Source organism: Falco biarmicus, chromosome 13, assembly GCF_023638135.1.
Source record: "Falco biarmicus isolate bFalBia1 chromosome 13, bFalBia1.pri, whole genome shotgun sequence".
Taxonomy (NCBI): Eukaryota; Metazoa; Chordata; class Aves; order Falconiformes; family Falconidae; genus Falco; species Falco biarmicus.
In genome coordinates this window covers 20560690-20584153 of record NC_079300.1, presented here as the reverse complement: position 1 = coordinate 20584153, position 23464 = coordinate 20560690, and the positions used below count along the sequence as shown (strand labels likewise).

The window sequence follows — 23464 nt, the reverse complement described above, 5'->3', positions numbered from 1 at the left end:
CCTGGCCGCCCGCCCGTGCTGCGGGCCCGCCCGGCTCCTGCGCCCGGGGACGGGGCGGGCGGCGCGCCGAGCGCCGGCAGCGCGGCGGGCAGCTACGGCGGCGGCACCGGCCCGGCGTCCCTCGACGTGAGGGGCCGGCCCGCGGTGCAGGGCGGGCTGATGCGGTTCCGCCCTGCCGGCGGGGCAGCGGGTGCAGCCGGGACGGCGCTTCTGCGACTGTCGGGGTGGGCTGTTGTCACGCTGGGTTTTCCTGTGAGGATGCCCGCTGCTGCCGCCCCGGGTTAAGAGGCGGGGGCGGGAGGCGGCGGAGCGTGTGCGTTTAATTAGAAACGCACGAGTGACACCCAAGTCCGCAGGAGCTGTAGGTGCCTGGCCGGCTTCCGTCAGCTCCTGCCTTGAAGATCCCCGCTCGGCGGGGCACGGCGGCGGGGGTGGCCGGCCGCTCCGGGGGGCAGGCGCCCGCCCGAGGGCCTGAGGCGGCCCCGTCCCGCGGCTCGGCTCAGCGGGCCCGGTGCTCGGGCTGATAAAGCCGCGGCTGCCTCCGCCCTCGCTGCCCGGTGCCGTCTGTCTCCACCGGGGCCGATGCGGCGTTTGGCGGCCGGGAGCCGTGGCCGCCGAGCCCCCGCCGCGTGTCGCGGCGCCGGTTCGCATCGGGTTTCCCGGGGCTGGGGCGGGGCGCGGGGGAGGACGGTGCCCGGGGCGGCCGCCTCCCCGTCCCCGCCCGCTGGGGCCGTGCCCGGGCCCGCGGCCGTGGGCAGCGCCAGCGGCGGGAGGGGGCGCGGCTGCCGGCGGAGCGGCGCGGCGCGGCGCGGCGGCGGGCATGTGCGGCGGGCCGGGGCCGGGGCTGGAGCCGCAGCCGGAGCCGGCGGGTCCGTGCCTGGCCGCGCTGCTCTCCCGCCGTCAGCATGAAGGTCGAGTTCGCTCCCATCAACATCCCCCTGAAGAGGAGGATCCAGACTGTCGCCGTGCTGCAGTGGATCTTCTCCTTCCTCCTGCTGGGTAACAGCCATCCTCCCTCCCGCCCTTGCCCCGCAGAGAAAAGGGGCAGAATCGGCTTTTCCCTTCGCCAGCGGCACCGGCTGGCATCGCCCGGTGTCACCCGTGGCTCCACGTGGGAGGAGAGGCGGCCGGGCGGGAGCATCGCGCTTCGGGCTCGGCCCTTCTCTTCCCTGGAAGCACTGGATGGCTTTTCCCTCTTTTTTTTTTTTGGAGGGGGTGTCTTTCTATCTGCGGGTTCTCTGCCATAAAAATTAGCGAGCAGTCTTCTCACTGAGATGCCCACTAGGTTTCTGACAACTGCCAGCTTTTTATTGAACGTGAGCGTAAAGGCTGATATGTGACTAATGCTGTTTTCATTACTGATTTTGTAAAATAACTATATGCTGTAGTTCAATAAAATTCTCATTTAACTAGGTGACGAGAATTAATAAGGATCAACAAGTGAACTGGCTTCAATGCAGCTGCCTCTGTAAATTAATGGAAAATGTCCCCTCTTGCTTTAAGAAAGTGTTTGTAAGAATTTTACTTGGTAAACTTTTTTCCACTCCTTATTCCTCTGTAGGGAATTTTCCTAATATCTTAACAGGCTCCTATCACTAAACACCTGTTAATAGCAAGATCTTACTCTCATGGGTAATTATCTTGAACTTGATAAAATGAGTCACTTGATAAGGTAAGCTAAGCCTTAATTCTCTGGGACCAGATCCATGGATTGTGTAAATTGGCAAGTGGTTATTGAATAGCCTGTGTGGAACAAAACTGTCCTGAGGTATAGAGCAGCTGACTACCTGTGTGTTACTGGAAGTGTCGGGACGATTTATGATTATCTGTGCTTTAGGAATTACAAGGAGAAAAGGAATGTGTGCATATATTTCTTGTATATCTTGCAAATATAGTATCGTTTACATGGTAGTCTGATGTCTTTCAGATGATGTCTTTTTCTTTTTTTGGTTGTTAGCCCACACAGGTTTAGGTCTGTGGGGGAAACATGGAGGGTATGAAGCACCTTGATAGATGTATCTTTAGCGCTCGGGTGTTTTGTTACCTCTAAATTATATGTGGTTGGACTATAAAGAGTTCATGTTTGTGGCTGCATTGTAAATAGCCTGTACTTTTAATTTTCTGTTATTGAATTAGACCTTTGCATATGCCATTATTCCAGTCTGATGATAATGCGGTGGAAGTTCAGTGGTAATGGAAGGAAACAATTTTTTATCCGAGCCTGGTTGGTAACAACACTGCTGCAGAAAATAATGTCCTTCTGTGCTTGCTGGAAGTGGTTGGGCTGCAGAAAATCCACATTCGCTGCAGTTCAGTGGGAGAAGTAGGCAGCTGTCTTCTGCAGCTGGCACTGTCTGAGGATAAACGTCAAAAATCAACAAGGAAGTGGTGTTATGGCTGGTTATGTTAAATATATAGTGAGTGCACATGATCATGAAAAAAATCTGTTTGCAGGAGTGCTTGAATTTTGGTGGACAAATTAATAATAATCATCTGCTTGTACTTTCATGGGGATATTTACCTTTAGAGCTATCCAAGGTGACCTTGTTATTTGTAGTGTACTCTTTCAGTCACAGGGCAGTCGGAGTGATCTGGCCAGAAAGTTTCACTTGGCTCCAGGAAAATTCACATGGCTGAATCCTAAATGACTTAAAGGAAAAGCGAATTGGTTTCTGATGTCCTGGATTACCTTTATGCCTGATTTTTTCAGCCTTTTGTTTTGGTTTTTTTTTGTCTGCTGAGCAGACAAAATATGGAAACATTGCTCTTGAATTCAAAAGTGACACTTTGAAATTGTGCAGGGGATTGCCCCAGTACAAGTGAAATACTGTGTGAATTCACAGGATAGGTTGGAGGGGTAGGTGTTGTTTGTGGGTTGGTATGTGGCTGGAACTAGGTTATATCAAGCAACATCTTTTGTAGATTCAGCCTTTCTTATGTAAAAATATCTGCATGTGAAAACATGAACAGATAGCACCATGTGATAACTAATGATTCATTTTATAGATACAGGGATTCTGTTGAGAGCAGTAAATAAATAAGGTACTGGCTTAGTTCTCAAAGTTGTCCATCTAGGTATGTGGTGAGGTGCCGTAGCTTAATAAAATGGACTAATAAAGTAAGATAACTTTTGAAATCAGTGCCCTGAAAGACAAAAGCTGAATTGGATAATGATATCCTTGAAATCTGGGAAGTGACATGTGAAAGCATGATTTGGCACACAGGGTAAGCTGTAAGCAGAATGTGAGTCTGTTACAGCTTAGAATCCATTATGTGACTTGGATAGGAGACTCAAAATCAAGCTTTGGTTTTGTCTTCCTGGCTGAGACCCTTAAGAGTAGCTGTATTTAATGTAAAAAGCACATTGTGGTCTTTGCCCCTTGCTTTCCAGGTTTGCTGTGTTGTAATGGTGCATGGTTTTCTGAGACCATGGAATTGACGATTGAAAATGCCCTTTTGCTTCTGTGACTAAAGGCTACGCACACGTTGGCCTGAAATAAGTATAGGCAATGGTTGTTGAAGAATCTCATCACCACTTGGAGAAAGAGCGAATCGGTCAAGGAATGCTGAACAAGTAGCTGCAGTAGCAAGGAACAAACAAGAAAAGTTCTGCTTCTTTGTACAGTGTGCTGGCTTGGGCTGGGTCTGCACTACAGAACATTGCTTCTGCTGTACAGCGTAGGCAGAATAAACATGCCTCTGCCTCAAAAAAAGCTGTACAGAATTTCATTACATACAAAAAGAACCTCTTTAAAATTCTGGGTGTAAGTTCCTGTGCTTCCCTGCTCTGTACTGCGAGCTGCCAAAGTTCACCCTCAAGCAGAAAAGACGAGTTTTCATTGTAGCAGTGGTTCTTCTGTTACTTATCCAGGGGCATGACACCAGAAGCAAAAATAAGTTCTGAAATACTGTGATCTGTATCCAAGAGCTTCTGGATGAAACGAGAGAAATGCCCATCTAACAGTTTCCCACCATGTGCCAGCGAAAAGTGCCACGTGGTTTCCTATCTTACGTGCTCTAAGTGCAGCAGGCTAAAATAGTTCAGGTGAAGTTCCATGAAAAAGTGTTTTAAATAAGCTTCTTTCATTTAAAAGAAGAGTGCTATGAGCCTGCAGTCTAGAAAACTAAAACTATGAAAACTGAAAAACAGGAAATGCGAAAATGATGCTGTTTCTTGCTGTGTTAAGCAGAAATCCAAAAGGGCTTCAGGCTGAAGCATGATTTCAGGTCATTAGTGTTTCACTGCCACAGCAGCAAATATATGAAGTTTTGCGTTTTCAGAGTACCTATTTCAGGAAAAAAAAGCTGAAACAGACAATTTTGGTAGACGTCGTTTTATGCCTGTAATTGCTGTTATTTGGGGTTCATCGCCTTGGCCAGGGGCTGACAGTCCCAGGGTAGGTCTGGCCCTCTTCCCAGCATGTGCAGCACCCATCTGATGGCCACTGGTGAAGCTGTGTGCCGACACCTGCTTCTGATCTCTGTGCCGCGGTCCAGGGAGAAGGTCACCTGGAGAAATGAAATCTCCAAGCCTGTTCAGTGCTGCTGGTCTGACGGGGGGTGAAAGCAGAGAGGTGACATCAGTCCCATTTTTTATACTGTAGGTTTCACGGTACATACACACAAAAGAAATTGTCACCATTGATGAATGCGCTGGGTGTCCTTGGTGTTTAGCATCAAATCTTTGTTTTTAAGCTTGGAAATATTTTTCTTAGAGCTTCTGACTGAATATTTGGCTGCAGTTAATGGTACGTCTGATATCCTCCGGTTAGGAGCCAGGGTAGGTTTTCTGTTCCGCAGGTCTGTAAGCGTGTGGCGGGGTGAGCTGCGTGCCTCAGTGCTGCAGGGCTGTGAGCCAGGTTCAGGTTGTGTCAGGAGGTGATCCCTACCTAGGCAGGGGGTAGATCAAAGGGTTCATTTAAAGGCAAAACAATTCAAACAAGGAAAAATCAATGAGGTTTCATTTAAGTGCTGCTTTACAGCTGCTTTAGCCTTTTGTTTTTCTTCCTCTCTAATGTACATAAATCAAAGGAGAGCATTTTGAAGAAAATAAAGCAAGAAGGTGAACTGGTGAGCTTTTCCCCTGCCAGCTTCTGTGCGTGTGATGTGAAAAGGGACAGTAGAATTTGAGCATGTACAAAATCCAATGCAGAACTAGGTAGCTTGGGTGGAGTGGTGGTGACTTGGTCCAGACTATGAGAGATGGAGATGAGAGAGAGTTTAACCCTATGATAAGGATACCAGGATTTTGTTTTGAGATGAGGTGGTGGCTGGGGAGAGCGGTGCACCTTCACTGTATGGGTCTGGCAATAGCACGCAGGTCTTCTTACTGGGAACCTAGGAAGTGACTGTTGTGCCTGCAGCTCAGTATTTATTTGCAAAATATGGGAACCTAGGAAGTGACTGTTGTGCCTGCAGCTCAGTATTTATTTGCAAAATACTTAATAATACAAAATTAGTACAAATAAAAGGTATACTTTAATATGCATGAAGCCACAAAATAATATGCTAAAGACATTGGTGTATATTAAAGTACATCCTGTTTTCTAGTGATTAAACTTCTGTGCATGTAGGATGAAGTACTCTGTTAATTGAACTTGGCTGGAGACAGTTTTGAGTTGTGGATCTGGCTTCCCCAAAAGAATAGAAATGATGAAACATTTGCAACAGGGTGAGATATTGCTGCTGGAATAAGTGACTTATGTATTGAGAAAGCAGGTGTCGGTGTAATGTGCTAAAGGAAAAAACAACCCTTTCCCCACACATGTCATGTTTTGTTATCTGGTGCTGATTTGATTCAGCTGTAGCTGGCTAACTAAAATGGTGGTGTTCTTCCTCAAAGCCTTTTTTAAAAAACTCTCCTTTGATACCTAAGGAAAATTGGCTAAGCTCTGCGAGCCTTTCCTAGTAAGCTGGCTGGTGTTGCTGCTTGTTCTCGTCAGTCTGTATTCACCTGTCTGTGAAGCTTATTGCTGGCCCATGGGTAGGGACTGATGTGTGATCACAGAGAATAACAGGGTGCTTAGTGATGCCTGACTGACTAGTATTTCTAGGAATGCTGCTGCTGTTACCTACATCTCAGGGAGGGAATTTAACCACGTCTCTGTGTATATTAGTTTGTATATCTTGGGAATAAGAAGAGAAAAATGGCAGTGCTCTGTCAGGCCAGAGGTCCTGGCTTGGCAACCTGTGTGTGACCAGAACTGATAGTGGATGTCTGAGGAGAAATAAAGAAACAGGAAATATGTAGGCTAAAATTGGCATGCTGTCTCAGGATTTGGTAATTAGTAACTCAGGGATTTGCCGTATCCAGACCACACTATCTACAAGTCAATAGTACCTCATGCTCTGTATCACTAGTTTATCAGTATTTGCCAATGGAAGGTCTGCTTGCTTAGAACTGGAACCAAATTCCAGAGTAAACAAGCTTCCAAACCGTGGCATCAGAGGGTTTGTATTTTTTATCATAGTAATGTTGAAATACAGCTCCCTTGGTAGGAATGCTCAAACATCCTTGTGACCGGGTCTCCCAGCTGTGACCAGTGAACTGACGAAAAACCTCCACTCCAGGAGACTGGTATGTCTTCAACAAACGGCGACCTCCTTACCACCTCAGTCCTGGAGATGGCTACCAGATTCCTGTGGACTTGACCAATTTTCCAGTGCAGTTAGTTTAAATAAATTCCCAGCTAGTTCTTTGCTGGCGAGTCTGTATCTGCCATGGGTAGAAAGTGACAGCAAGTTGCTGTGCTCCTGGTGGAAATCTGTGTATTGACAGAATTGCACAGACTAGCAGGCTCTAAGCAGCAGGATAGTGCCAACATTATGACTCAGTTTTTTTTAAAAAAGTGGGTTTTTTTTCTATGTGGGAGCTGCAGAGCAGCAGTCTACAGAGGCATCAGCTTGCTTACTGTTTGCCTTGGCAGGTTGCCTCCTCAGGTGTCACCTGTTGTCCCAGGTCTTCCTTTGGTGGGACTGTTGGTCTATTTGCTGTATGTGTTATTTCATTTAAATTTCTATCCCTTTCTTTACAACCTATAAATAATTTAGAAAGTATTGCCAGAAATTAAGGTTAATTTTTTTTTCTTTTTTTCCCCTAATGAAAGAATCCACTGAGCAGGGGAAAACATTTTTTAATGCCAAAATCAACTTGTCAGCAGTACCTTGAGGACAATGGAGAGGAGCAAATGTTTATTAGGGATGGAAACATCACTGTGCAATTCTCCTAGTAGTCCCCTCCAGCGCTCTGTTCCTCAGGCACCCAGCTTGGAGGCATTGCTGCTCTGAAGAGTAAGGGTGAGGGAAGGACTGTTCTGCTGTAGGAACATCAGTGTGGCTTTTGAAGAATATGCCGTCTGTCTTTCTTTTTTCTTTTTTTTTTTTTTTTTCGCCCCTGTGGCTGTAGATGAAAGAAATTAGCTTTTCACCTTGCTTTGTGTGTATTGGTATGCACATGTAATCATAAAGCCCAGAGAAGCACAATATAAAAAATTGCATCTCTACCTGTCTATTCACTAGAATGCCAGTGAGATAAAGATGTCCTGTTTACCGTGTCCTTTGTGGGATGAGGTTCAAGTCACTGAACTCTGAAAGCCTCCAGCTCATTAAAACACAGCAGCACAGTGTCTTTAGAGAAAGCTTTGCTAAGGGCACGTGGGAAGCAGCAGGAACTGGCTTGTAGTCCAGACCTGAGTTGTCGAGCAGTCCAGAGGTCTCAGTGCGAGCTGCTTTGAGTGGCTTTAGGGGTGCGATGGGGAGCCTGTAGTGCTGGTTAGATTGAGATCAGCACCCTGGCCCCACCTAGGATACACCTGCACTGCCCAGACAGGGTTTGTGACTGCTCCGAGCGTCATGGGAGGCTTTTCTTCTAGTGGACAATCTATGATTAGGTGGCCCTCACAATAGATATTACTCAAACGTTTTTTGACTCCTGAGTAACTGCAAATGCATTTGGAGCTTCCACTTGCTGGGATCACCTGTATTTCCTTACCCGGTGTGCTGGTTTCCTACTTCCCATCCCTGTGGTATTTAACTATTTCATTAATTTGGTGCCCACAGCTGCAAACTCAGAGCTTATTTAATGAGTGACGCATCAGGTGTTCAAACATCATTGGGCAGGACAGCTGCTAGTGCTGCTAGCTGACACTATATATAATATTTTTCATCCATTTCTTGCAACAGATGACTATCTGCAGGTTGTAAATGGGGAGGTGGAGGAAAAGGATTTGCCCATGTTGGCTGGCAAACCAGATATTCAGTCTCATGGAAGTGATTTGTCTTTTAATCCATATTTCCTTTCTCCCCCCCCGTTCCAATATACTACAGAGATTATTGTCAAATTCAAGTTCAAGCAAAAAATTATGGTTGCAGTGTACACTGGAACTACATCCAAGGAGGCAGTGATATAGTAAAGTGACATATTCCAAGTTATTCACCTTTTGCCTGGAATTTGTTTATGAATTGAGGTAAAGTGGTTGCCATTTATCTGCTCACTGTCTGCTCTGAAGGAGAAAACACTGGGTTTGTGTTTATAGGCTTATTGGTTTTGAGTCATCAGTGTTTAACTCATCTTGCAGGCTGTTAATGCATTGAAATAATAAGGTATGGTAAAAGGAATTTGCTTCACATGTCTCATTGCGAATGCAATAATAAATGAGCTTTGTCCTACATGATGCTGAGCTTCCCTTAGGAAGTGCTGACAGCATACTTATCTCCCCATACCTTACATGCACGCAGGAACGTGTCCTAGCTAAAGCAAAGCAATGAGCTTGTTGATCTTGTGTATGTTTGTCTGCATAGTATTAAATACTGCTATCTGGCACTTATCACCGCTGATTTAATTAGCTCTTGCAGCAAGGATGCTCTGATCCAAAGCACCTCTCAGCTGTTTGGCTAGGATACTGATAGTAAAAAGGCATGTGATTCCGCACTGAGCCAAAAGTCCTTTTGAAGGGTAGTAAATATAAATACTTGCCAGTTTTTGCATAACAACTTGAAATTAATTGATTTATGGCAATTAAACAAACTTCTCATACTTATTCAAACTGAGACCGTGAGCCTTGGCATCCTGTCCAGATTAACATTCCTAGAAATGTCTATAGTTTCAGGATCTCTTCTTCAAAGAACAGGTAATGACTTTTCCTCAGAATATTTCTGTGCCCTATTTTGAAGTGTTGCTGGTGTGGGGTTCCCAGTGAGTTCTCCCTCCAGAGCAGTGGAATTGTGTCATGTTTCATGTGTGTTACTCGTCCTGTATTAATGATGTTCCCTAGAACTCATTGTTGCAGCTTTTGGGAGTTTTCCACATTGACTCTGGAGGTCTGTGGGCCTCGGTGAGCTGTGGTATCTTTCTAGAGGTCTTACTGAGCTGCTTCTCTGCGCAGGACCAGGGCTGGTTTCCTGTGGAATGGGGAAGCAATGGGCTTCTGTACTGGTGGTACTGAAGAATGGCATCTCCTTCAAAGCAATAGATTTGATTCTGCTTCTGGTTTTCTTTATGGTTGCTCCCTTCTCCCTTGCTCGGGGCAAATGCAATTCCTTATTTTTCTGCTCATTCACTGCCAGGGATGGGAATGTCCATCCTTTTCTTTTCTACCCAGCCTAACCAGCAGCTCTGTCTGCTGCTGGATTCTGTGGTCATTCTCAGTCACCCTGTGACAATATATCCATTCCTACTCTGAAGGCACAGTCAAACTAGGCACAAGGACAAGTTGGGTGAAGTTCAGAAAAAATAAGTATTTGGGTTGGAGGAAACACGAGTGCCTGTGGGCCAAGTTAAGCTCTGAATTTCAGCAGCTCGAAACTTGCTTGGTATAGGGAATGTGCTGTGAGTTTTCAATGCCCAAGTATTCACTCTCTTGAGTGAAACTGATCTTAACTAGGATGAGTTGGTTTTACTGTCGGTCCATCTGCTTATTTCTAAGTTTTCAGTTCTGCTAATACTTAGCTTGTGTTAGCCAAATTACTGCCTGAAGTACTTCTGTTACTTTTTTACTCACCTCTATTTACTTACGTATTTAGCCCCATATGTTTCACTGGTGTAACTCCTTTTAAGACGTAAACAGGGTATTGCCCTCATGAAAGCCAGCTAGCTGTGGGACATACAGACTACTATTTCTGCTTTGTAAAATATCACACAGGAGTGCCTGTTTCATACAGCTCTTGCCTGTTGAGACTTCCAGTGAGGACTGGGTCCTGTTTTGTTTGCCATTGTATGAATACGTGATGCTAAAGTTCTGACTCCTTTGCAAACCTGGAATTCAGCATCTGCTGAATTACTCTGATGCGTGAGCCTGATGTGTTCTGTTTGTGAGATGCCAGGGCGAGAGGGCTGGTGCAGGGCATACTACAGGGTGGAGAGCAGCAGGTACCACTGTGCTGTGCTTCAGCCCACTCCATCCAGAGCTGCTTGAGCTGCTGCATGAGCGCAAAATTCTACAAGTCCTACAAAGACAAGGTTTCCGTAGGGGGTTTCCCTGAATAATTTCAGGATTGAGCCCCAAAGTGACATGTTATGTTTAATCGAACAACTTTTTCTGGCTCTTTTGAGTTGTGTAAAATACAATTCCGATGTATTGTTACTGTAGCAGGATGTTATGATTCTTACTAACCTGGGTCTGAAAGTATCAGGACTTAAAACTGCTTTTGTCTTCCCACAGTAATGGTGAGCTTCCACTTACAGTGACATGTTTAGAGGCTGAAGTGGAATCTCTTAATCATAGAATCATCATAGAATGGTTTGGGTTGGAAGGGACCTTCAAGATCATCCATTCCCAGCCCCCCTGCCATGGGCAGGGACACCTTCCACCAGACCAGGCTGCTCCCAGCCCCGTCCAGCCTGGCCTTGGGCACTGCCAGGGATGGGGCACCCACAGCTGCTCTGGGCAGCCTGGGCCAGTGTCTCACCACCCTCACAGGAAAGAATTTCTCCCTAATATCTGATCTAAATCTGCCCTTTTCCAGCCTCCAGCCATTCCCCCTGTCCCGTCACTCCATGCCCTTGTCAGAAGTCCCTCCCCAGCTTTCCTGCGGGCCCCTTTAGGCACTGGGAGGCTGCCATAAGGTCTCCCCGGAGCCTTCTCTTCTCCAGGCTGAACAGCCCCGACTCTCTCAGCCTGTCTTCCTAGGAGAGCTGCTCCAGCCTCTGACCATCTTTGTGGCCTCCTCTGGACTCGCTCCAACAGGCCCATGTCCTTCTTATGCTGGGGGTCCCAGAGCTGAACGCAGCACTGCAGGGGGTCTCACGAGAGCAGGGTAATGTTTTAGTCTTGTCTAGTGCATCTCCTTGGCCAGTGACAGAGCACTTTTCATGGGGAGTAGAACTGCCATCTCTATTTTATAGGTAGAGAAGGTAAGAAATAGAAAGGGAAAATGATGGCCCAACACCACTCTCATTAGAAAATCTAGAAATAGAAAATCATGTCTTGCTGTGTCCCTCTTTCCCTGCTTTACTTCCCCACCTCTCCTCCCTTTTTTTTGCTCACTTGAGCATCACCTCTTTGCTAGTTCTGGCTTTCTCCTTTTATTCTGCCTTAGGTAAACCAGATGCTCTCTACCAAACATTAGTGTTCACTCTCACCACAGGGAGAAGGCAACTGTGCTGGCCTGGTCTTCAGCTCATGCCTTTGGTTTATTAAAGTAAATCAGCATCATCTTAGGCTTATTCATCCAGCTGTGCAGTAGAATAAGCAATACAGACTGAGGTGATACACTAAGGGTGAAACACCTACAAGGGTGTAACAACATTCACACAATGTGGAACAAGCTAACTTGTATTTGTGTGCATTTTGAGAGCATTTATAATGTAAGTATCAGGGCTGGAAATTCAGGGTCTTAAGAGGAGACAGGTGTCTTTAATGCTTGCTGTGGTTTCCTTTTTTGTCTTTTGTAGCAGAGTTTTGCTGTGGATTCTTCGTGATCCTGATTCTGGGCAACTTCTGGTTCCTTGCTGTTCTGTACCTGCTGTGGCTCTACCTTGACTGGGAAACACCATGCACGGGGGGCAGACGCTCCCAGTGGGTCAGAAGCTGGACTGTTTGGAAGTACTTTAGGGAATACTTTCCCATTCATGTGAGTAAAAGGTTTCTCACAGGACTGTAAACACTGGAACAGAAACAGCTTGAATAACCATGAGCATGGACAAACGTCTAAGACTCATCTTTGGTAAAATTCTAATACTTACTCCAGGGTGAATTTCTTTTTAAAGCATGGGAATTCTGAGATTTAGTGAGAAAAAAGGGCAGAGGCTGACTTTCTACTTGGACTGTTGGTCATAAGACAGTGCCTCAGCACAGTAAATGCTAGACATGGTATCTTGAGACACATCTGTTTAAACTTTGTTCGGCTGTAAAATGGGACAGTTAAGTGCTCAGAAGTAAACTAATTGTCATCGGTTCTGTGTGTTGTCAATGTGCAATCTCCATACTTACTGTTTTTGTCGATCCTTCTGAGGCAAGTATTATAATGTTCTCCACTGTCTGTATTTTTCAGCTTATAAAAACTTCAGATCTGAATCCAAATCACAACTACTTACTTGGCTTTCACCCTCATGGGGTCCTGGTAGCTGGAGCCTTTGGAAACTTTTGCACTGGTCCAAGTTTCCAGAATTTATTTCCTGGGCTTACTCCATATCTTCATATCATGCCCATCTGGTTTGGCTGTCCCTTCTTCAGAGAATACATAATGAGTGCTGGTAGGTAAAAGCAGAATGTCTCAGCTTTTGCTCCATATTATAACTTCTGCTTCAAATGTAGGGTTTATTTCTGCATCTATAAATGGTAAGTAATGCCAATTCAGAAGGGTCAGCATTGGTGCTAAATTAAACCTCTGTTTTATGATGAACTGTTGTTGCAAAACAATTTGAAAGGTTTTATTAATAGTTTTGTTAAACTGTATCATGTACCAGTTATTTACAAGAAGAGAAGGGCATATTGATTTATAACATTATTTAGTCATTGCACAGACATTTGTAAAACAAATTGAGGATAATCTCTTACCTGAAGGGCTCAAAGTCCTACTCATTACAAATATCTTTCTAGTCAGAATTTAATTACCTACTTCTGATTGAGGTCTCATATTGCAACTTTCTGTAATTTTAATGGCAATGTAATCTCTAAAGAACCTTTTTTTCTCTGTTCCAAGTAGCACTTGTCGTAAAGGGGTGATATTCATGATTGGTACTGCAGTAATAAAAGAAAAAAATGACAAGCAATAAGTTTGGGGAACATAAGCGTGTATAATGAAATCAGGCCTAGTGTTTGCCCACAGTGGTTTAATACAGGAGTTATTTTACTTAAATTCAATAAACCAGAGCATTTGCATAAGGACAGTCTAATGCATAAGACTAGGTTTGAGAGACACGGTTCTAGCTCTTACTCCTGACTGCAGCACAGATGCTGTGGTCTCAGATAAGCTGTTCCATTGCTCTATTCATAGAAGCGTGTCTAGGATGTTCAGTTTAATATCAGAACTGCCTATCCATGTGTACCTCGACATACCAGAGAATGCCCTTCCATGCGAATGTTATTTCTGAGGGGATTCTTTCAGGATTGCAAAGCTAAAGGATTGGCAGTGGTGGAAAATGACTGTTTTAAACATTGCCTAGCCTGGAAGTCTTGTTTTTGGCATCTTGACCCATAGGAACAAATATTAACCTGCTAGATGAGAAATAACACGAGTAAAAAAGCACGCTGAAGAACAGTCAGCCTTGTAGCTCGTTTTTCACAGGTACGTAGCTGGTAAACCAGAGGGGACCTTCAGTATAATACAGGTTATCAGTCAAATCATAAAACACTTGCAAAATCTTCTGTGTGCTAAATGCCATGCTCCCAGCACCTTGTTTCATCTCCCAGCCTTTAGCTCTGTCTCCGAAGCCTGCCAGGCTGCCGTTGTCACCGTTGGGAAGAGAGCTGCAGCATCATGGAGCTGCTGCGTCAGTGAGCCGGGAACAGTGCCCTGCACCCGGGCTGGCAGCACGGCTTCAGCAGGGAGATAAACTTGTCCTGGGGAAAGGCAGTGGCTCTTGCTTTCTCTTCCAGAGAAAACGCGTGCTGATGGATGAATGAGCACCGCTCAAATTATTTGTGTCTCAGCTCAGTTGCATTTTTCAGAGTAACAGTGACTGTGAAGACGTGTATGGCAAAGGGGAGTAGTTTTTTACTGAGCTTGCTCCAGTAGCAAGCTATTCCCCTTGGTGGCCAGCTCTCAAAACTAGACCACAATCATCTTCCCTTTGTTGTGACATGTTCATAATCCATGTTGTAATGTCTCTAACAAGAGAAAAAAGCAAGTGGGGTGACAGGAGACGGAGCCTTTGCTTAGCATCCAAAAGAGCACGCTCTGATACTAGCCGTGTCAAAAACCAACGCAAACTAGACTTGATCTCTGCATTGTCATTTAGACTATGTTAATTCAACACGATGTAATTAAATGTGGCTTCTGGGTAAATGGTACCACTATGAGCCTTTGAGGTAAAAGTTACGGCACAAAGGAACTCTGGAGGGGTTAGACGCTTATCTGGTAGAAAGGGGTTTTTTCAAAGCACCAAATTCAGAGTAAGGTCTAAGTCGATGTTAAAGGCTGGTACAGCGGTGTGCCTCCGATGGGAAGTATCTGGATCAGCAAGAGTACCAGGAAAGCTTCACATCTTATGCTATTTTAGGCTAAATAGATTGATGAGCGCCAGGTCCTGGTTACTGGAGAATGAGCTGATGCAGTCACTTGGAATGGTACAAGTGAGCCTTTTCTGCTGCTTCTGACGCTCTCATGCCGTTGCCTGAGATGGAGCTGCTGCTTTATAGTTCTGAAAAGGATGAAGGGGGTGAGCTTGGCACTGTAGATCGGTGTGCGAGTTAACAAGTCCTCTAGCCATTCTGTAAACCCTCACCACCTGTGTTTACCTGCACCTGCTGTACAGCTTTAGCTGCTGCCTCTCAGCAGTATCTGCTGCCGTTTCTTCTGTTCTCGGGCACAGAATCTCTCCGAGGGGGAGTTAAGTCGGCAGAAGAGCACACTCTTCCCTGAAGATCTCAAAACTCCTGTGACAGGCAAACAGCATTTAGCACATCAGTGTGAAATCAAAGGACTTACCTAAGAGCCAATCTGTTGCAGAGCGAGGGGGTTGAACACAAATCTTTGAACCCTGTCCTGTGCTGTAATCATCGTAAAACATACTTAGATATTTAAAGATATTTTTAAATGTTTCTTACATTCCACTGTACTTGTACAAGAAGATCCAGTGGTCACTCTTAAAATGTTTGCTCCTGAAGGAATGGTTTCTGCATCCAAGGAGAGTGTCTCATACGTGCTGAACAAGGAAGGAGGCGGCCACGCGTCCATCATTGTGATCGGAGGAGCAGAGGAATCTCTGAATGCGCATCCTGGAAGTTTAACTTTGAACATCCTCAAGAGGAAGGGCTTTATTAAAATGGCCTTGAAACATGGGTAGGTTTCCTTTCTGGGCTGCTTGTAGTAAGTAAGTTTTGAATACAGATTGATTCTTAAAGGTAGTTAATGTTATATTTAGTAAACCCGTATAACTGGAAGTTGAAAGAGTTACTTGTCTAAGAACGTGCAGAAGTCTGGCACAGGAGCCAGTCTGTCCACCTAGATCCAATCTGGGAGTGTTGAAAACTCCCTTTGACTTTCATAATTTGTAAGCAGTAGGCGTTATTAGCATATCTTGCTGTTTTATTTCACTTGGTTTTTGCACTAGCAAAGAGTAAGAATTATGAAACTATATTAGTAAACCTTGGCTGTTACTGCTAAGTGGAGCAGACATTCTGTTTTCTGTTCTCTAAATGGAATTAACATTAAGATAGAATTTTCTTATCATTTTAAGCAAACAAAAAAAATTAGGAAGCTAGGCCTGCCCTGTTTTATTACATCATTGAAAATTGTGCGCTAGGAAGATTTGTTTTCACCTTTATTCTGAAGAATTTCTTTTGAAGATTGTTGTTTGCAAAAGTAAGTTTCTGGGAAGTTTTGGTGGCAATCTCAAGAAAAACTAACTTACTTTGTACTATTGAACAGCCGGCAATGTGTAACTAAAGAGAGAGGGTATAAATATCTTTTGAGTGATTTACACAGTATAAGCTATTGTGTTTGTTCTGGACTGGGCTAGATGTCTTGTGTACTAGAAATATTGGAACCAATGACTTGTTCCTGCTACACTTTCTGAGCGGCAACCAGGATTACATATTAATGTGTGAAGCAATGAGAAAAAAATACTACCTTGAGAAATCTATAACAGTTTTTTAAGCTATTAACTGAAAAAAGGGTGGTCTCTGAGAAGAAGAGCTCTCTGTTTTCACACACGATGTTAAGGTCCATTTTTTTCTAGAAACAATTCTGTGTCAAAATTCCAAGGGGGTTTCTTGTGCATATCACTAGGAGTCTCACAAAGGACCTGTTCTCCAGTAGAAGAGTACATTTTACTCTAATGTGTACCCAGAAACAACACTTGTGTATTTAAATTAGGACTTTAGTGCATAAATGAGTCTTTACTCAATTTCTGCTCAGCTGCTAATTAATCCAGTGGGATCCTGAACACTATCAGTACCTTTTCTTTTTTTAAACATAAAGTTTAGAAGAATATTTAGGTGGTTTGTTTTGGGGTTTTTTTGAGCATGTCCATAAACATCTGATCTGTGAGATCACAAAAGTTGGTGTTTATCTCTCATCCAAACTGATTTGGATTGAGAAACTAGATACACCTGTGCCTCTCATGGCCTTGATTTCAAAAGCATCCCCAACATGCAACAATAAAATCAGGACACTTACAAAACACAGGAATGGCCACTTCTTTCCTTATGAAGTCCTTTTTTCAAACGATGGTTCATCGTGTATCTTAGAGGCTGAGTTGCCTAGAGCCCTGCGTGGGCGGTGACACCTGTCTCTGCCCGGGTGACTTGAACAGCTACATCTCGTACATGGTCACCTTAACCGCCAGGCTACAAGTCATTCTGGGTCTGAGCACCAGCAGGAAAAACTGCTTCTATGTGAAGCCCAGGAATTCTGACTTAATTTCTATACAGTAGAGCTGTGGGACAGTCTGACCCCAATAGAGCTTTTGCAGCATTGTTGGCAGTCCTGAGCTACTGCCCAAAGACTCTGCATCCAATAATTGCTTCTGGTTCTAACATTTTGTTCCTAACAATTAAGAAAATGTGAAAAAAGCTTCCAACTCACGTGGAAATGAAAAGGTAAGGGAGGCTTATGGGACACAGATGAGAAGAACCACCTGCTGTCAGTGCTTGCCTGTATTTCTGATGCTTCTGACCTGCAGCATCAAATACCAAGAGAGGAAGGGGCAATGCAGAGACCATGAGGGTGCAGAGGCCTGTGCTTTCTGGCCCTGGCTCCTGTACTGCCAGCACAGAGATGCTGTGGTTCCTCAGTGAGGAACTTGTCACATGCGCTCTGAATATGTTAGCAAAAGTCCCCTGCACTTTTGGAAAATACATTTTGGTACAAGGTAGTACAGAACCTGATATAAGGTGAAGAAATCCTAAAGACATGGAACAGATGATGAATCAGCTAACTTATCTTTAGTTTCACAATCATAAGTTACTTATTTCTCTGTCTTAGCCTCCTACATAGCATCTTGCAAAAGCCTTTACCAGATTAAAACAAATCCCACAGTCTCAGGGTGCTATTGCACCACAAGATGTTCCTGTTTGTCTTAGTGTTGTAGTAAAAAGTGGAGTATTTACACAGCTGCGGTATGTTCCAGGCTTTCTGATACTTCCTTTACAGGTAGCCGGGTGATATATGCTCTATTTGAGAAAGAACCTTTGAGCAGACACGAGGCAGGATAGTGAGTGGGAATGGCAGTCTTCAGGGGCCTTCAGGCTCGAGAAGCTGTAGAAGCAGTGGTTTTTTTCCATATGGGGGGGCTTTGGTTGCCCACAGTGCTTCCAGCCAGCTCTGTCCCCAGCGCATCCCCCGTAGGTGTCCAGAGCTCTGCAGTAATTCACCCCGACAATATTATAGCAAAGCTGGTCTTCTGCAGTAAGGTTTTTCTCAAAGATAGTGTGGGCTAACTGGAGCTAAGAGATAGAAGCTAGGACTTAAGTAAAGTGAATAAAAGACCTTTGTATCCTTCAGGGACTGCTTAGGATTGCCCTGCTTCTTTTTCTTTAAACTCTGCAGCATGCTATTTAATGAAACTAAGCATTAATCAAAAAGCATGCTGCAGTCAAGGCTTCAAATACATGGTGGTTTTGCCTGTTGGAGACAAGTGTGCCGATTCCATCTGCCTAAGCAGTTTGTCCAGGAGCTAGTCAGTGGCTTTCTTCCCAAGCCAATTCATGAACTGAGTGAGAATTCATTAGGCTGTGCCGGAGCCAAAGTGAGTTAGTATAATTTCCGTGGGTAGGATTTGACCTCTGGTAATAATGGATTGAGGCTAGTGTTTTCGAAGAAGTCTGGAGGAAGCAGGATTTCACTGGGAATTGGACAGCAGAGCGATTTGGCATTGCACTTGTGTCTGCAAGGATGTCTGGTTTTTATCACTGTTTTTGTGCTCAAATCAAGTGCATGCATTACTCCGGTCAAAAGGCAGAGGAACGCCAAGATCTGGTTTTGACGCCACCCAGCTGGGAGCATTGTAAGGTTAGCAGCAAGGCTTCCTTGCTTGCCAAGGGAGAAAATGCAGTGGAACAAGGGTGGACTCGCTGAAATAGTGGTGGATAAGATCATACTTATAATTATGATACATACAATTATTCATTTTTATAATCATGAACTATCAAACAAGTTGTGATGGCTACCAAACAGGTAAATACTGACCAAAAGGTAGTTGCTAGCTGTATGCCAATCACCTTATTTTAATTATTTTTTTTTTTTAAGCCCAAGGCAGCCAAAAAGCAGCTGTGTATCAGAAGAGTTGAATGCCTGTTGTTGATGAAGTCTAGAGCTGCTGAAGCTTTCTGTGTCACTTACTGTGAAACCACTTCCACGCTGCTGATGTGAACCGCAGTGCGAATGCAGGCTGATGTGGGATTCTCAGCGTGTTCATTATTTTACAGGGCTCATCTGGTCCCAGTGTTTTCATTTGGTGAAAATGAACTATTCAAGCAAGTTGCAAACCCCAAAGGTTCATGGCTCAGAAATGTACAGGAGAAGTTGCAAAAGATAATGGGCTTTGCTTTACCTCTATTTCATGCTAGAGGAGTGTTTCAGTACAGTTTCGGCTTAATACCTTACAGGCAGCCTATTCATACTGTTGGTAAGTCCCCTGTGCCTTTTCTTATGCTTATGAAAAGCGTAAGTGTGCTACTAATATCTGTGTAAATTTACAATTTTATTCTAACAGAAGCAATTGGTTACCGTGCATCTAAAACCAGTATGTGAGATTTTAAGTAAATGTTTTTTTAAAAAAAATTCCTGTCCTTCCCCTGTTAAAAAGGGGGGTTCTTTTCTCCCTTCCCCCTTTCTGTCCCAGGCCATACCTTATACTTCATTCAGTTACTCACAGGCTTCTATCCCCAGCAATCCTCAGAGAAACCCAAGGGTTGTCCAGTCTGTACCAGAGGGCTGCTGCAGCCCTGCAGCTGTTGCTGCGGATTCTAGATGCTGCAATTATTTTGTAAGATGCCCAGCACCTTCACTTCTTAGCCCTGCAGGGAAGCAGCAGTCGGGCGTTGCAGGTGCTGCATGGCTACCCCAGCAGTGCTCTGGGGCAGGGCTACTGGAAGGAGCTGGTACACGCTTGGTCTGGTGCTCGTCGGGACAGAGGGAGAGATGGAGGAGGGAAGGGAGAGGGTGTCCCATGGCAGCTTCACCACAGCCCTTTGGCAGGCTGCTGCTTAGAAGGCATTGCAGCTCCCTCAGGTGTTTCTTTCCCTTTTGTTTTTTTCCCCATGGAAAGATCCATGCGTGTTTAATTGACAGTGTGCATGCCGTGTTGGCAGGCAGTTTGGAAGAGTATTTTTCTCCAAAAGATTTCATCCCTGGTCATCTCACTGGGGCGTGGGGCTGAATGTCTTGATTTTTAATGGCTTTAACTAGTGCTATTGGCAACCACACCTGTAAAAAAAAAAGTGGTGCTGGGCATCATGCAAAGGCAATAGCTGGCTGTCTATATATTTTGGATAAATATTTTTTAGCCAGATTCTGAGCTGAGTGAACTAATGAAGCCTATTTCTAAAGAAAAGTGAATCAAACTTTTCAGATGTTCCACAAGGGACATTTAAGAAGGCCCTCCCTTTAAATGGAGAGATTTGGTGTTAGTATGGAGCAAATCAAAATGTTTAAGACAAAAATGTAGCTCTTTTCATGTTAAATTTCATGAAGATCTGTGTTTTATCAGTTCGTATAGTTAAGCGTTTTAGGAAAGATTTAATTTTTAAAGCCCACGGTGTGCACAGGCAGGCTAAAAATGTCACTTGCATTAAAGCCAAAAAGTTTTCAAAGCGTTGGAATGAGAATGACATATTTTCTGCAATTTTTCCTTGGATTGATGGCATCTAGACTGTTCTGAAGCTTAAAATATCCTCTACTTTAAGGTAAATTTTCATCATTGTAATATTTACTGCAAGGGCAGAGGTGGTCCATGGCTAGAGCACGGGAGTGCTACAAATCGGCAAGACCAGAATCTTGCAACAGAGCTTGTTGTATGATCTCATGAAATCCCTTAACTTTGGTGCCTCTGTTTCATCCCATTTGAAAACTGTCCCCGTGTCCCTGCATTCTTGGGGAGGGGGCTCGGTATGGCTCGACACCGCTTTGAAAGTGTTAGCTCAGTTCCTGAAAGCTGCAGCCACGCTGAGCTCCACCGAGCCAGTTAGCCGTGTCCGCAGCGTGGCCAGCTGGGTACTGGCGAGTTTCCTCATGGTTCAGAAGCCGTGGTTCCTAAAGCAAGGAGATGCAGTTCAGCAAACACGAGGTCGGTGAAGTCTGGGTCTTTGGGCTTGATGAGTGGAGTACTTTTGTTTTTCCTGAAAATTATTACTGCTTTTCAGAAATAGAATTGACTCTAAAATACAAAATCAAGCAGGTCGCTTAAAGCTGCATGGAAGGTGAGAGATGGGGGTATTTTCCAGTTCCACAAGAAATCTCCACTCTTAGGAGAAGAGACTGCTGCAGAAGGGCTTGGGGGTTGCTTGGTGTTTCCAGTTATGCTTCTGGAAATCCCGTATTGGTTGTATATTGATTTCACGCCCTCTAAGGTGTTGCTCAATCCGGGGCTGGGTTCCCACCCCTCGCGGTGTAATGTCAGCACCTGAGAGCTGTTGGCAGCTGAAGCTGTGGCAGGAAAATGCAGAGTCATCCCCTTTGTGGTTCTGGTTAGGCTTCCCTTCCCCTTAGTCAACACCATCCAATTTGAAGTGGCAACATCTGTTGAAAGGGATTTTCAGGTGCCTTTGTAAAAGCTCCTGGGGGGTGCTTTTAACTCTGCTTTTCTACAGACTTCCTCGTAACCTTGGTCGGGTCTGTTAAGCTCTCAGTGCCTGCAGTGCAACAACAGCTGTCAAAACCTGTAGTGACTGAACAGCACGAGGAAGGCTGAGATCATGGGAAGCTTCTCCTAGCGTATCGCAGGCTTTTTTCGCCGTAGCTTTTGGTGGAGGAGGGGGCTGCCCTCTGGACTTCTGTGGAATTGCCTCCCATGCTTCCTCTTGCTCTGACAGGGTGGGTAGCAGGCTTTGCATGGGGCGTGAAGAACATTTCAGCTGGAATGATATTTGTGGGCAACAGATGGTTCAGAGACACCTTTCAGGGTGTGGGGGTTTTACGTGCTACCACCCCCCAGGCTGAGGTAGCCAACAACATTTCTGGCACCGGTGTGGCAATACCTATTTGGAATAAATCAGAAGATCCCCGTGTTTCCTTCAGTCCTGTTCATGTGGCTGTGTGCTTGAGGGCACCACTGTCTTAGGCATGTCCCTCACACTGGATACCTTTAGTATTCAGATCAGAACAGAAGCCGGTGAGAAGCTGCATTTTTTAAATGCTATTTTCACCTTGCGGAGTCCTGCCCTGATAGCAAGACAGCACATAGCCCATGGGGTTGTATGTTGAAGTGTAGACTGCTCCTTCTCATTTGCTCTTTTGCTGCCAAACTGAAATGATGTTTTTTAAAAATTCATTTTATGTACATTTGAGCAGAAGGAAGTGAGAACCAGACCCAGGGCTCAAGTTTGTGAAAGGCAGGATCAAGCCCTGGGGCAGGAGAAGGGTCCTGTGATTCTGCCACCTCGCTGGGAGCCGTGGTGGAGCTGTTACAGGAGGGAGAGCAGTTCTACTTAAAAAGAGATGTTAATGAAGCTAATGCTGCTGCTGTGTTTGATTTACAGTGGGAAGCCCCATCCCTGTAAAACGGAACTTGAACCCCACCACAGAAGAGATCGAACAGCTGCATGCATTGTACCTACAGAAACTAAGAAAATTATTTGAAGAACATAAAAGAAATTATGGAATCCCCGAGCATAAAACTCTCATCTTTGAGTAGCAAATTGTAATTCCGAATCTCATGGAAAAAAACCACTGTATGCTGAAAGATGTCTTTCTTGCAATCTGTATTTTGCAATCTGTAATTATCCTTGTGTAAGGAATAATTTTAAGAAGGGATTATTAGATGATGTATTGATTTTTATCTTACTCTTGGGGGGACAGGAGGGGGGGAAATCCTTAGGGTGTGAGCCTCGAAGCCAGTGCTGGTTTGAGTTGTCCTTTTACGTTCATCTGTACCAGAAGTACTAGTGAGAGACTCGACACAGATGTTCTTGCCACCAGGGTACCGAACCATAGCTTGAACAGACAAAATTGCCCCAGCATGAGTTCACCAACAGGAAAAATATAAACCTGAGAAGTCTTTGATTAGAAGTTGAGGGACTTACCAGCATGTATCAAACATGACATCAGGTTGTTCCCTGAATATCAGAAAACCCTGCTGCTCTTCCATAGAAATGAAGGTGTATGTTTTCAGCAGATGGCTATTGTAAGCCATTTACACGTGAATTCAAGAATAAATAGGAGCTTTCTGCCCCAAATGGGATATCAGCACAAATGGTTTGTCCAAGTTACGGAGCAGAGCAAACCCTCTGTTTGGAGGAGAACAGTGTGTTGAGTTTTCTGTGTGCGTGTGTATGCTGCATGGTCGGAAGCACTGAATGATACGACTCTTCGGGACAAGCTGTGCTTTGGATCATCGGTTTGGAGGATGAAGCAGCTTTGTTTGGTAGTTGTAGCCTCAGAGGAGGTGGCAGGCACAGGACAGGAGAAATGTACTGAGGAGGCTAGTGGGGGAATCATATGAACTTTACATCTTGTGCAAATTAAAAAAGGTCATGTGCCATATTCCACAGAAGGAAGGGGAGCCCGGTTTGTTTAGTCTGGTCCTGAAACTTCACCAAGGAAAGCGTACTTGATACATGCCTTTATCTTCCCCCCTGACAGATGTGGATAAGTATGCAGAGAGCGGTGCTGCAGTGTGACACAGCTGTAATTGCCAAGGCAGTGT

The 23464-nt window shown here is 44.8% G+C and overlaps 1 protein-coding gene across 1 annotated transcript; it reads left to right on the top strand.

Moving 5' to 3' along the window:
- The first annotated feature begins 158 nt into the window (after positions 1–158).
- Positions 159–22583, top strand: MOGAT1 (monoacylglycerol O-acyltransferase 1). The gene is made up of 6 exons (XM_056357942.1): positions 159–999; positions 11891–12069; positions 12490–12691; positions 15267–15441; positions 19029–19228; positions 22299–22583. The coding sequence occupies exons 1-6, from the start codon at positions 906–908 to the stop codon at positions 22451–22453; spliced, it is 1005 nt and encodes a 334-aa protein (XP_056213917.1). The 5' UTR covers positions 159–905; the 3' UTR covers positions 22454–22583.
- The last annotated feature ends 881 nt before the right edge of the window (positions 22584–23464 follow it).